Below are 12,958 nucleotides of genomic sequence, written 5' to 3'. Positions count from 1 at the left end.
TCTCAAGCAAACAGGCCCCTTGCTAGCCCACTGTCCACTTGTAGGCTTCCAGGTCTGCTTGAACTTGAGAGGAGACTCAATGACACTTCAAGCCTGGGCTTAGGTCTTCTGAGATTTGGCCCAGTCCTGACATGTCCTTGGAGCCTCAAAGACCTGAAAGTACCCCGAGGCCCATGAGCTGAGATTCCCAAACCACCTTGTGGTATCCTAAAATCCTTACACAAATATACAGTTTCTCAAACAGATACTAAAAAAATAACTACCATCTTAGAGTTTTCTGTACTCCAAAATACTGGAGACTGAATTAATCAGAATTTCCTCAATTACTAGCAAATATTCAAGTGTTGCTTTACCAAGTCCGTAAGATCTCCCTCATTCTGTGGATTCTCACATATGTATACACTGACTCTATGGAAAGAGCGGAGAGGATAGTACCTTCATATGTACTAGTTATATATTCTACCAAATTCTTCAGCAAGCTTCAGATGTAAATCTTGGCCAATTATTGCCATTTGATCCATGGTGAGGCCATGAGAAAGTCTGGCAATACATTTGAAATTTAAGATCAAGCAAAGGGGAAGGATGAGTTAAGGACACAATATTTCTTTTCCCCCCTTTGCCACTTAATTTACATAAACAGCCCTCTAGAAACATCATATATAGAGACTGTATAACTATTACATTATAGAATGTATTATAATATAAATTTATGAAAAGAACCTAACCTTACTCTTTTGAACAACTATAAAGACTGTCTAAATCATGCATGAACTTGTCTGGTAAACCTCTGTAATTATGCTAGTGACTAGACAAATTAAACTTGCTATCATGAACAAATTGCCTCACAACTACCAGAAGGATTAAAACACAGATAAACCCATTCTTTTCCTTTGTCATTGTGCTTTGGAAGCAGATCACTTTACACATGTGAAATGCATCCAGTTGATTATTTTTACTAGTAATGCTATCACCACCCCTGTTACTCCTGATAATATAATACTGCTGCAGTGCAGTGGGTCAATGAGGTTTCCTTGTCCAGCGCAGCTTGCAAATGAAGGAGCAGGCTGGCCAACCTCATGCCAGGAGGTCTGTGGCCCTGTACTGGAGAGATGCTACCTGGCTCCCATGACTTTGACTTGTTTAGCACCATGTTCTAAGCATCCCAACTAATCGTGTTATTGTAACTAACGCACAGCTTAAATGGCTCTGTGTTGAACCTTTTAATGCTTATTCTGAGTTTCTTATTCTGTAATACTTAAATAAGGTTTGAAATCAAATGGCTATGCTGATAATGTCAAGAATTTAAATAATGAACAGTTCACTGAGGTAAACTGAGCCAAGAAGATTTTATATTCCATAATCATCAATTCTCTTTACAGAACTAGTAATAGGCTAGATAGAAATAATTTGGAAAAGACTAATTCTATTCCCAATTTTACCACTTGTAACCTTGGGAATGAATCTCAGAACCTTGGTTTTCTTTTTTATATGCTAGGAATAACAATATTTTCCTAACAGATTTTTTTGTGAGTGCAAAATAAGATAAAGGGAATCAAACCGCGCAGCACAGAATCTGGTATTTTAATTCATACAAATGTTACTTGCTCCTCTCTTCCAGAGGGCTCCTGCAGACAACTGCCTTGCCACCGTCATTTCATTTAGGTTCAACACTCTGCTCTCTGGGTGAGTTTAGAACAAAGATAAACTGAGTCTCGTCAACTATCTAAATGACGACCGAAATAGGGTGGATTCTATTTGGATTCTGTTTCCAGATTTTGCATTTAAAAATTGGGCGCAACTGAAGGAATAAGGCAGTTATTTTGCTTTTCTTTAGATATTTATTAGGATTCCTCTAAAAAGTATATGTTCTTCCTTCTCACAATATTTATTTAGTGTCATACCAAATAGCAAGGTATTTGTTGTGCTAGAATACTTCCCTGTAGAAGAGGAGACAGATGAATACAGTAAAAGAATTTAACACAATCAGCCTTCTCACTCTAATTTGTAAAGAATTTTAACAGTAGCTATTTCAAAATAGCTCCCTTTGGCTATTCATCTTCCTCTTTTTCTTTCCCTCATCCTGTCTCTTTCGCCCCCACCCTGTCTTTCTCAGCATGTTTTTGGTGGATTAAATGAACAATGTTGTTAATTTGTTTATAAAAATAAAAGAACATCCTTATATTTCAATAAACTGAAAAGCTGCTATGATTAAAGTGACTTCTCAAATGCTGTGAATTGGAGGCCACAGCACATGGAACTCAAAAATTCTTTCGAATATGGCTTTATTATGTGTTGGCACTGAAAATTGGGGGTCTCATTGAATCCTGCAGTTTCCTATAATCATAATTGGTTTAGCAGAGTGTCTACATTGCTAATCTCTCTCATTTCCATGTTGATTTAGCTACTCCTAATGGATTTAGTGCATACAGAGGAAACGAGAAAAGCAAAAGAAATTATACTTTCAGTGAATTTAAATGAGCCATACATGAGACCAAGGAGGGCAGCACGCAAACCCACATTATTAAAATTTGAAATTAATTTCCAACCTTCCTGAGGAGAATAGCTATAGGTTAAGTGATAATGATGATAATAATAATGCATTTGTACAGTGCCTATGGCTTACACACAAATTATTACTGACTCTTCACCAAGCCCCATGCAGTGGATGCCTTATTCCCATTTTTCAGTTAAGAAAACCCAAGCTCAGAGAGGGGTTATGATGGTATCCCAAGTTCACACAGCTGCTAAGTTTAAGAGCTGACACACATTCAGATCTGGATTTGATTGACACTATTTCCATGCTCTTTCTACTTTAGCCCACTGTCCAGTGGTATTATGATATTGCAAATGTCAGGAGGAAGTGTGAAGAGCAGGCAACAAGCACATTGCCTGATGCGCCACCACCAGAGCAGCTTACATTAGCAGAGAAGCTGCGGCAGTCACCCCCGGAGATAGCTGCCTGGTACTTCGCCATTCGCTCCTTCAAGGAGAACACCTCCTGGAGGTCTGACACACCTTCGCTCAGTGAAGCGCTGTCTTCCGCAAATCCACTCGCAGGCTTATTAGGGCCAACAGTAGCTGAAAATAAATATAGGATGCTCAGAGATATGTAAAAAATTTGGACGGAAAATAGCATCACCTGATGAACAGTGAAGACATTTAAAACATTTCGTCTCCTAAAACAGACTGTAACATTTAATAATATTCTGTTTCAGTTGCCCTCATTCTTCAAACTTTCAAACAAAGCTTGAAAATGCCTGAATATGAGAATATGCTTATGTAAACATCAAAAGAAAATATTATCTCTACTTATACTCTGAAATTATTCTCATGAGAATGAGTTATTAAGAGATACATAATGTTAATAATTAATACCACTCAAGCATTGGAATTATGCTAAATGTAAGAGCATATCTCATTTACTCTCTACAACCCCATGAGGTAGGTGCTATTATTTTCTAAAATTTACATATAAGGAAATAGACACCCTGCAGGGGTTAAGAAACTTCCCCAAGACCACACAGTTAATAAGTGGCAGATTTGAATATGGTTTGACTGAACCTTTAACAACTCTAAAATCGCTCTTGCTGCTCTCACCACTCCCCAACCCCCATGGAGATATTTATATGTAAAATATGCAAATCCAAGGAGAATTATAGACTGCAGATTTTTCCCTTTATTCATAGAGATGTGTTATATAATAAGGAAATAACAGTATTGTTGAAACAGCTTTGTCAATCACCTATTTCAGATTTCAGATATTTTCCCATTTAACTCATCTATCTAACAAAATACAGAGTAGTGGGTATTGCATACTTGGAAACAGAACAAAAGGCTGATCACATGATCATAGAAAAACAATTGTTAGAAACAGAAGGGTCTCAGAGGTCATCTAGTCTAACTAAACATAACCTGCTTTTTTTCAGGCATACGAAAACTGAGACATCAGGTGCTTACTGTCCATGGTTGTTTAGCTAACACGCCTGCAAATGCTGGATCACGAAACCAGTTTTTATTATTTAATATTGCACTCTTTGCTATGTTATCACTCTTAAAGTAGTACAAATCCAAAATAATTTCAAGAACTTATTCTGGAACCCATCAAGGTATGGTATAGATATATACGTGTGTATGTGTGTGTGTATCTGTGTGTGTGTGTGTATTCATCCCTCATTTGTGGACCCCCTGCCTTTCACTCTTGGGACTGCTAGTTCCTGTGACTCACGTAACTGTTTGGAATACAGTATTCAGATGGTTTGATGTCATCACTGTGAACCAAGGCTTAACCAACCCCACGTAACAGATAGTTAAGCCGTTCCTCCCTTGCCCATTCCTTCTGCTTTCTCCCTTAGCCCCAGCCTTGAACGATCTTGTGGAATTACTTGCTTTTTTCTATTAGCTTCTTCGATGTTTATATACTCAACAGCAGTTGAGAACAATTTCTCTAGGCCAGAAAAAATTAAAATAAAAATCACTTGTGATTTTTTACTCTTCTCTGAGTATTTCATTTTCCATAGAGACCTCTTACTCAAAAAAATGCCATTTATTTTAATTAAAATTATAAATTTATTTTACTCAATGGGCTATCAAACAGATATGACATATTAAAGGGTAAGAAGTTATATGAATGCTCTGATTGTACAATATGATTTATGTTCATAACAGATGTCAGTTATTTTTGAGCTTTCCTGTCATATACAACCTCATATCTAACAAAAACATACTCCTCCAGTTAGTTCTGATAAAACATGTTCCAACAAACAACTGAACACTTTTCACATGTTGAAGAAATAAATATTTATCTGTCCTGGTGGATTATCTATCTGCACTGATGAATAGTTTACATGTAGATATACCTTCTTTCTTTGTTGTGAAATAATACAATATAGATTTTATTGAGCATGACCTCCAAAGTTTTTCCACATTAAAACACAAATTTAATTTTGTGTTATTTATGAAATCCATCAGAAGAAACATGTTCATTCTTTTATTAATCTTCCCAGAAAGCCATTAATTTTTGCTAAAATTTACAGAGATGGTATTTATTTTCCAAATATTCAAATTTCTCCCAGTATTTCATCCTCAAGGGAAATGCTTGAGATTAATGATCAGGTAATCAGTGGCCTGGATAGTAAGATATTCAGAGTCTACTGTCTCAAGGACTTTTAGGATGATCTTTGATGGCTCTCTTTTTTCGTATCAGTAACTTTGCTTTCCCGACTCAGGTAGGGTGGTGGAGTTGAAAAATTATCTGGAGCTAATGGGATGTGTCCACATTACTTCCCTAACCTCATAGGTCAATGTCTTCAGTTTCTTCATCTGACAATCAAGGTAATGCTTCCTGCCCAGTCCAACTCACAGAGCTATAATGCAATGCAACCATCTACTCCTATCATGGTGCTGGTGACACCTAATATAAATCTGTAGGGATGACAAGATATGCCCTTCCTTGGGGACGGGTGGGAAAAGATGGGAACATCAAGCTTGAGGCATCTAAATACCCTTTTTCAAAAGATTTGGATGAAATTGTTTGAGATTGAAATGTAGTTAGGGTCTTTTTTTTAAATAGGGGTCATGCTAATCTTCTCTGTATCATTCCAGTTTTAGTAAGATTAGCATCATTCCAATTTTAGTATATGTGCTGCTGTAGTGAGCACTTAGGGTCTTTTTTAAAGAGAAAGGAAACAGAAGAATAAGTAAAGAGACATATGGTCATAAAATATCTGTGGAAAAACAGGTGGGATAAACTCTAGCCTTTAGTTAATGAAAATGTATCAATATTAGTTCCACAGTTACAATAAATGTACCATACTAATGTAAGATGCTAATAGGGGAAACTGCGTGTTGGTATTAGGGAATTTTCTGTACTGTCATCTCGATTTTTTGGGTAACTCTAAAACTGTTCTGAAAAATAAAGACTACTTAAAAAAATAAAAATAAACACGGAGTGCTGAAATCTATAAGTATGCAAATCAAACAGTGGAGGAACAGGTTCCAGGTGCTCTGTGTAAAAAATGACAGAAAAATAAGATTTTCAGATGACTAGATGGCTATGCAATGTGAATTATGACTCAAAAGAAATTCTAAAGTTTAATAGTAATTTAATTGTAGTAGCAAAAAAAAAAAGTTTATATTTTTATTGGAAATTTGCTAAAATCAATTCAAGAAGCCATTTTTTAAGTCCCAACTAAAGCCAGGCACAGAGAGTGCTGGCTGGTCACAGAAAAGCCCACAAAGGTGAAACCAACACAGACACCATCCGGTGACATATCAGTAACCTCAGTATTTTATTATGCATGCATTATAAAGAAGCCAACTGTTCAGTACTTAGAATATTGATTGAGAACTATATTGGGAGAGTGATGAACTAAATTCTACCAAACCTAAATATATGATATTTAACCCAACTTGCATTTGTGTTCAGGATATCATACTGATAGAACTGATAGACATATAGTCATACTGATAGACATAATAGGCTGAGAACTATTAGCATGAATAAATTTTGCTACAATTCTTAATATTTGCATATCCCTCACATAGTAATACAATTTATCTTTTTAAACATTCACAACACTGCTGTCAAATCAAGTTTGTAATCAAGTGGACTTTTATGTATTCTTATCCTCATTTAAATGTTATAAAACCAAGAAATAGATGGAGAAAAAAATGAAAAAGCAAATTACAGCACAGTGTTACATTAATTCACAATTCTTAAAAACATGGAGGGGAGGGGCAAAGGGGTAAAATGAGCAGGAATATATGCCATGACAGCACAGAACTATATGGTGTCCTCCTTTCAGCAAATGAACACAGTGAATCAGCTTCTATTTCCTAAACTAACCTCCCCATGGTCCTGTTCCACCAAAATTCACTCTGTTACTTCATTTACCCTTGCCCCCTTCCCTGAAATTCATTCATTTATCTGATTGCAATGCTTTACACAGTAACAAAAGCAGATCTTTCATAGGAATAAAAATGAGTAGCTCTTGTTTCTTTACAGTCCTTCCCTAACTATTATTTTCCTTGCTCAAGTTGCCTGTTAGAGGAGGAAGATAAGTCTCAGGACTGTAGTAAACAGAATGTTGCCACTCCCCCAATGATATTCACATACCCCACCCCAACACTTGTGAATATGTTTCCTTTATATGATTTTTCAGTTGTGTTAAACTATAAATCTTGAGATTAGGAGACTATCCTGGATTATACAGGTGAATTCAATGTAATCCCAAGGTTCCAAATAAGGAAAAGAGTGGGGCAAAAATAAGGAAAAGAGTGAGGTAAAAGCATCAAGTCAGAGAAGGGGATGTAATGCTTGAAAAATATATATAAATATATATATATATATATGTATGTATATATAGAGAGGCTGAGATTTGAAGATTTGAAGATGCTACGCTCTCTGCTGGCTCTGAAGGTAGAGGAAGGGTTCAGGAGCCAAAGAACACAAGTTGGCTCTAGAAGCTGGAAAATGCAAGAGAGTTATCTCTAGACCCGCAAGAGAAGGTGTGGCCCAGTCAACACCTTTATTTCAGCTCAGTGAAACCCAATTGAGCTTTCAACATAAAATCTGTGCGGTTTTAAGCTACTTGATTTGTGGTGATTTGTAAGAGCAGTAATAGAAAACTAATACAAATGTTGATATCAGAGCAGGATGCTACCGTATCAAAACCCTAAACATGCAGAGATGGCTTTGAACGGTGTTGGAGGGATTTTAAAGAGCATGACAGAAAAAATCTAGATTTGCCTTGAGCAGACCATTAGTAGAAATACGGTTTTTAATGATTCTACTTAGTAAGGACTCAGAGGGAAATCAGGAGTATGGTAAAGAAAACCTATAACATCTTAGACAGTCTTAAATCGTCATAAAGAGCCTTTTGGTAGAAATATGGATGTTGAAGGCACTGCTTAGGGCTCAGAAGAAAATGAGGAACATTTTACTGGGAGCTGGAGGGAAGGGAATACTTCTTTATGGTGGTAATTAGCAGCAAAATTGTGTCCTGCATTCATGCAGAAAGCAGAATTTGTAAGGTATTAATGTGGATATTTGATTTAGGAGATTTTCACACCATGTGTTAAAAGTGTTGCCTGGTTCTTTCCTACTGCTCTTGGTAAACTGTGAGGGAAAGAGGCAGATAGAAGGAAGAACTATTAAGCCACAGGGAAATTCTCAGTTTATTCAGACTGCAAAAAGACACTGAAATCAGGAGATTCACTATCAAGAAAACATGCTCTGGCTTTGGTGGGAAAGCCAAGAATTTGGCTGGAAAACCTTTTGCTAGGGCCTTGGAAGGATGAAAAGGTCACAGGATTCTGTCACCCAGAGAGGTATTTAAAGAGTTTGGTCATGTGACTCATGGTTTCCCTCAGCCATCTCGGCAGAAGCCAGGAATAGAGATGGATTATCCAGGAAAGCTCTGTGGCAGAGTCTCTTCTCTAATGAACATACACAAGAGACCTTGGGAATGTTTTACCAGTAGACAAACTGGCAACTTGGACTGAAAGGAACAGAGAAATGACAAAATGAAAGAAGACTGTCCAACTTTCCAAATTTTAAAGGCCAGAAACAGGCTAGTAAAATTAGCCACAGTGCCTGCCCATGTTAAAAAAAAAAAAAAAATTAGCCACAAAAACATGCTCCCTTTCATGAAAAAGGAAGGCTGACTTGGAGGGCAGAGCTGACTTCTCAAAGGGTGGAAGAGGGAGCTACAGAGATTAATTCCCAGGCCTTGAAACCTAATGGAGTTTGCCCAACTGAATTTTGAAAGTGCTTGGCACTGGCAGCTCCTTTTTTCTTCCATTTTGTCCCTTGAATGTAAAACTCTTTAACTGGTATCCTACACCTGATCCACAATTTTTTTTTTTTTTGCATGGGCAGGCACCAGGAATTGAATCAGGGTCTCCAGCAGGGCAGGTAAGCGCTCCACCACTGTGCCACCACTGCCCGCCTCCACCATTCTATTTTGAGAGAAGATAACTTGTTTTCTTGTTTCACATATGGAGAGGAAATTTGCTGCAGGATAGATCATGTTCAGGGTTTCACCTCTATCTGATTAGATGACTTAAATGATGAGATCTAGAACTTTTGAGCTAATGAAAGTTTAATGAGAATTTCGACTTTGAATTGATTCTGCAAGGGTTTGAGACTATCGGTGTGGGGTGAATATATCTTGTCTGTGGGATGAACATGAAAATTTGGGGGGCAGAGGGCAGACTGTGGTAGATAGAATACTGGTCCCCAACATGGGTTCATGCGGTAATCCCCAGATTCTGTGAATGTGTTACCTTGCATGGCAAGAGGGACTTTATAAATGTGATTTAAGTAAGGATCTTGAGATGGGAAGATTATACTGAATTATCTAAGTGGGTGCAGTGCTGTCACAAGAGACCTTGCAAGGGAAGGAAGGAGAGACAGAATCAACGAAGGATGTGATAACAGAAGCAAAGGTCAGAGAAAGAGAGAGAGATTTGAAAATGCACTGCTGGCTTTGAAAATTGATGAAGGGGCCATGGAAGGAGGTAGACTGCCTCTACAAACTGGAAAATGCAAGTAAATGAAGTCTTTCCTATATACTCCAGAAGGTGATGATGCCAACAGCTTGATTTGAGGACCTCTGGCCTCAAGAACTATATAGTAATAAATCTGCAGGGTTTTAAGCCACAAAGTTTGCGATAAGTTACTAGAACAGCAATAGGAAACTAACATATACATCAACTATGCACATAGATACATTTATCCAGGTCAGAAATTACCATACAACAGATTCTTATTAAGGCACATTTCATTCCAAATCCTGAAAATTGCACAGATTTATACACACAAACTATTCTGTGATGGAGACATATTTTAAGTTACTCTTCATGAAGCAAAGAAGAAATATCCACCTGTATATATATGACTCAGCTTAAATATCCATTTAGAATCTAATGTCTTAGAGTCACAAAACTGCCATTTCCAATTGCAATAACTTCTTGGTATATGGATTGCCCTCTGTTTTGTGCAGCTCCTATTGCCTCACAGGAAGTTCTTCTAGTATCAGAACAGTTATAAATGAAATAATTTAGTCAAAAGTGAGATCATTAGTACATTAATATTGCTAGATTGAAAAATTTAATCTTGTTGTGGTAAAAATCTTTAAATTAATTACTTAGTTTAGTTAAAGAATTGGACAGTTAAAAAATCATTGTTTGAATTAAATAACTTAAATTTCAAATGTTCAAATAAATTAGAACCATAAAATGAATGTAGATGATGCACATTTTTATGATATAAAACTATTCAGATAATGTATAATCTGACTTAGATTACATTATAATAGTGATAACCATCAAGTAATGACTATCTATTATATTTTAAGCATTTTACAGGTATTATCTGCACTGGTTTGAAACTATTATGTACCCCAGAAAAGCCATTTCTTTTAATTGGAATTCAGTATTGCTGGGTGGGATCTTTTTTATCGCTTCTATGGAGATGTGACCCACTTGATTGTGGTTGGCAACTTTTGATTAGATGCTTTCCACGGAGATGTGTCTCTACCCATACAAGATGGAGCTGCTTACTGAAACCCTTTAAGAAGGAACCATTTTGGAAAAAGTGACAGAGACACCAGAGCTGATAGAATTCACACACAACCAGAGATCTTTGGATATGTAAGAGGGAAAAGTTCCCGGGGAAGCCTTACGAAATGAGAAGAGAAAGCTAGCAGATATTGCCATGTGCCTTTCCAGCTGACAGAAGTATTCTGGATCCATTGGCCTTACTTGAATCAAGGGATCTTTTCCTAGATGCCTTAGTTTGGACATCTGCACAGCCTTAAAACTGTAAACTTACAACTTAATAAATTTCTCTTTTAAAAGCCATTCTGTTTCTGGTATATTGCATTCCAGCAGCTTACAAACTAAAACATTATCTCATTAATCCTCAGAACAGCCATAACAGATAGGTGATATGATTCCCTTTTAGGGATGAGGAAAGTAATGCTCCAAAGACAAAATCCTAGGCTGAGCCTAGAATTGAGGTCAAGCATCTTTTAATACAAGGCCATTCAACTCTACACAGACTCTTATGTTTTAAGAAAAAACAAAAAAATACTTGCTTTGCAATAAAAAATATCCTACTTATGTGTTTTCATTAAAATAGGGTATTTTTTATTGCGAAGCAAGTTGTTTTTTTTTTTAACATGTACCAGGAAGCGAACTCGGGTCTCCAACCTGGCAGGCGAGAACTCTGCCTACTGAGCCACCATGGCCTGAAAGTTTTTAATTAAGGGTACAAATCCTCTATTTTGTCTCCTAAAAAGCTGGGCATAAATCCCTTCCAGACATTGATGTCAGTATAATCTAGGGATAAATATAGGTGGAAACCAACAAGCTGAATTTCTATGTTTTTCAGGGGTTTCTTCTTCATTCTTTTAAGACTGAGTTTAGAATTAGAAATCAAAGCAATTTCTGCAGCTCTCTTACTTAGGTCACTATAGAGATCAAGCTTGAAAAGGTGTTAATTATTGATCCAAGTGAACTAGAAAGGATCAAACTTTACTATAAGGGGAGAGAAATGAAAAAAGGGAGCCATTGGTCTCATTTTCTAGTGATCTGTTCTGCTCCAGCACCTGAGGAGTGGGGTAATGATTTCAAACTAAGTGTTCCCTGATTTAAATCTGCATCCCAGATATACAAGGGGGTTATTTGATGAATTCTCCTCTTCAGACTCTAGTCATATCTTGAGGAACGTAGTACCCACAATCCACAATTCTGGCACTCCCAACCGTATTTATTTGAATAGAGATGAAATTAGATTAAAATGGATCAACTGCAAAAGAGACTTAATATCGTTGAAAAATCACATATAGGGAGCCACAGACTGGCTCATTTTCCCTTCAAACTGTCCCCACTTAACCCAGGCTTCTTCTGCTATACACTTTCCATTTATTATGCATCTATTTATATTACTTATCAGCTTTTAGTGTGCCAATGAGCCCTTTTGTCCTATCTGCTTCTTTCATCTTCCACCAATGTATAAAGTCCCTTCAGGACAGAGCAGAAATAAATTCACTTTGTAAACCTGTTTTATTCCAGGCTCTTATCTTGGGCACTTTATGTTGGAGGAGGCAGAGCAATCCAGCCTGGATTCAGAATGTCTGATTTTGATTCTTCTCTGACACATACTAATTGAATTTGAGCAAGTTGCTTAACTTCTCTAAGCCTCCTTTTTCTTATGTATAGGTAGTAGTTAGGTTCAGATGTCAACTTGGACAGGTGATAGTGCCTAGCTATTCTGTGGCTGTGGATGTAAATCATCAGCATATGAAATTCATCTATGGCTGATTGCATCTGTGGTCAGTTAAGGGGAATGCCTTTCACAATGAGTGACCTTTAATTTAATTAGCTGGCAGTTAAAAAGGAGAGTGATCAGAAGATTAGAGATGCAGAAAGGATACAGACCTTGGGGAAAGCCATTGGAAACCAGAAGCCAGGAGAAAAAGGCTAGTAGACATCACTGTGTCCTTTCCCATGTGACAGAGAAACTCAGAAAGTTAGCTGCTGAGGAACTGTAAATTTGTAACTAAAAAATGCCATTATTAAAGGCCAAGCCATTTCTGGTGTGTTGCATTCCAGCAGCTTTAACAGATTAAAATGTTTTATAATGAGATCCACTTATATTGCCTGTGAAGAATCAATGAGATTTAAATAAATTCAGTATCTTACACATACTATGCACTCAAAAAATGCTCAATAAATTTCAACCATCCTGGAATATAGATATTATTATTTAGAGAAAAATTTATAGAAGGGGAATTTGAAAATAAGAAAAGTTCAAAAATTTCCCCAAATCTCTTAACCAGCAGGAGTAGGCTAATCGGCTCTGGTCCATTTGAATCAAAGGATTTTTTTTCTTTCTTTTTTCATTTCTCTCCAGAAACTCAGTATCTACTACATTGCCTAAAGTAGAACTCAA

At 36.9% G+C, this 12,958-nt stretch overlaps 1 protein-coding gene and 1 non-coding gene across 3 annotated transcripts in view; both read right to left on the bottom strand.

Annotated features, from left to right (window-relative positions):
- The window catches only part of XIRP2 (xin actin binding repeat containing 2), a 70,727-nt gene that overhangs the window by 45,168 nt on the left and 12,601 nt on the right, over positions 1-12,958 (bottom strand). Inside the window, exon 2 of one of the 2 annotated variants that reach the window (XM_077154060.1) lies at positions 2,918-3,078. In XM_077154060.1, the coding sequence (XP_077010175.1) occupies positions 2,918-2,974 (57 nt within the window). In that variant the 5' untranslated portion in view covers positions 2,975-3,078. Of the gene's footprint in view, positions 1-2,917; positions 3,079-12,958 lie in introns of those variants that run through there. The other variant, XM_077154061.1, reaches the window with a different exon arrangement.
- Positions 5,523-5,627, bottom strand: LOC143678554 (U6 spliceosomal RNA). The gene has a single exon (XR_013173342.1). It is a non-coding gene; the product is annotated as a U6 spliceosomal RNA (small nuclear RNA).

The sequence above is a fragment of the Tamandua tetradactyla genome, chromosome 3 (genome assembly GCF_023851605.1).
Source record: "Tamandua tetradactyla isolate mTamTet1 chromosome 3, mTamTet1.pri, whole genome shotgun sequence".
In the NCBI taxonomy this organism is placed as follows: domain Eukaryota; kingdom Metazoa; phylum Chordata; class Mammalia; order Pilosa; family Myrmecophagidae; genus Tamandua; species Tamandua tetradactyla.
Note: the sequence above shows the minus strand (reverse complement) of the source record. Positions and strands in the feature narration are given on the sequence as shown.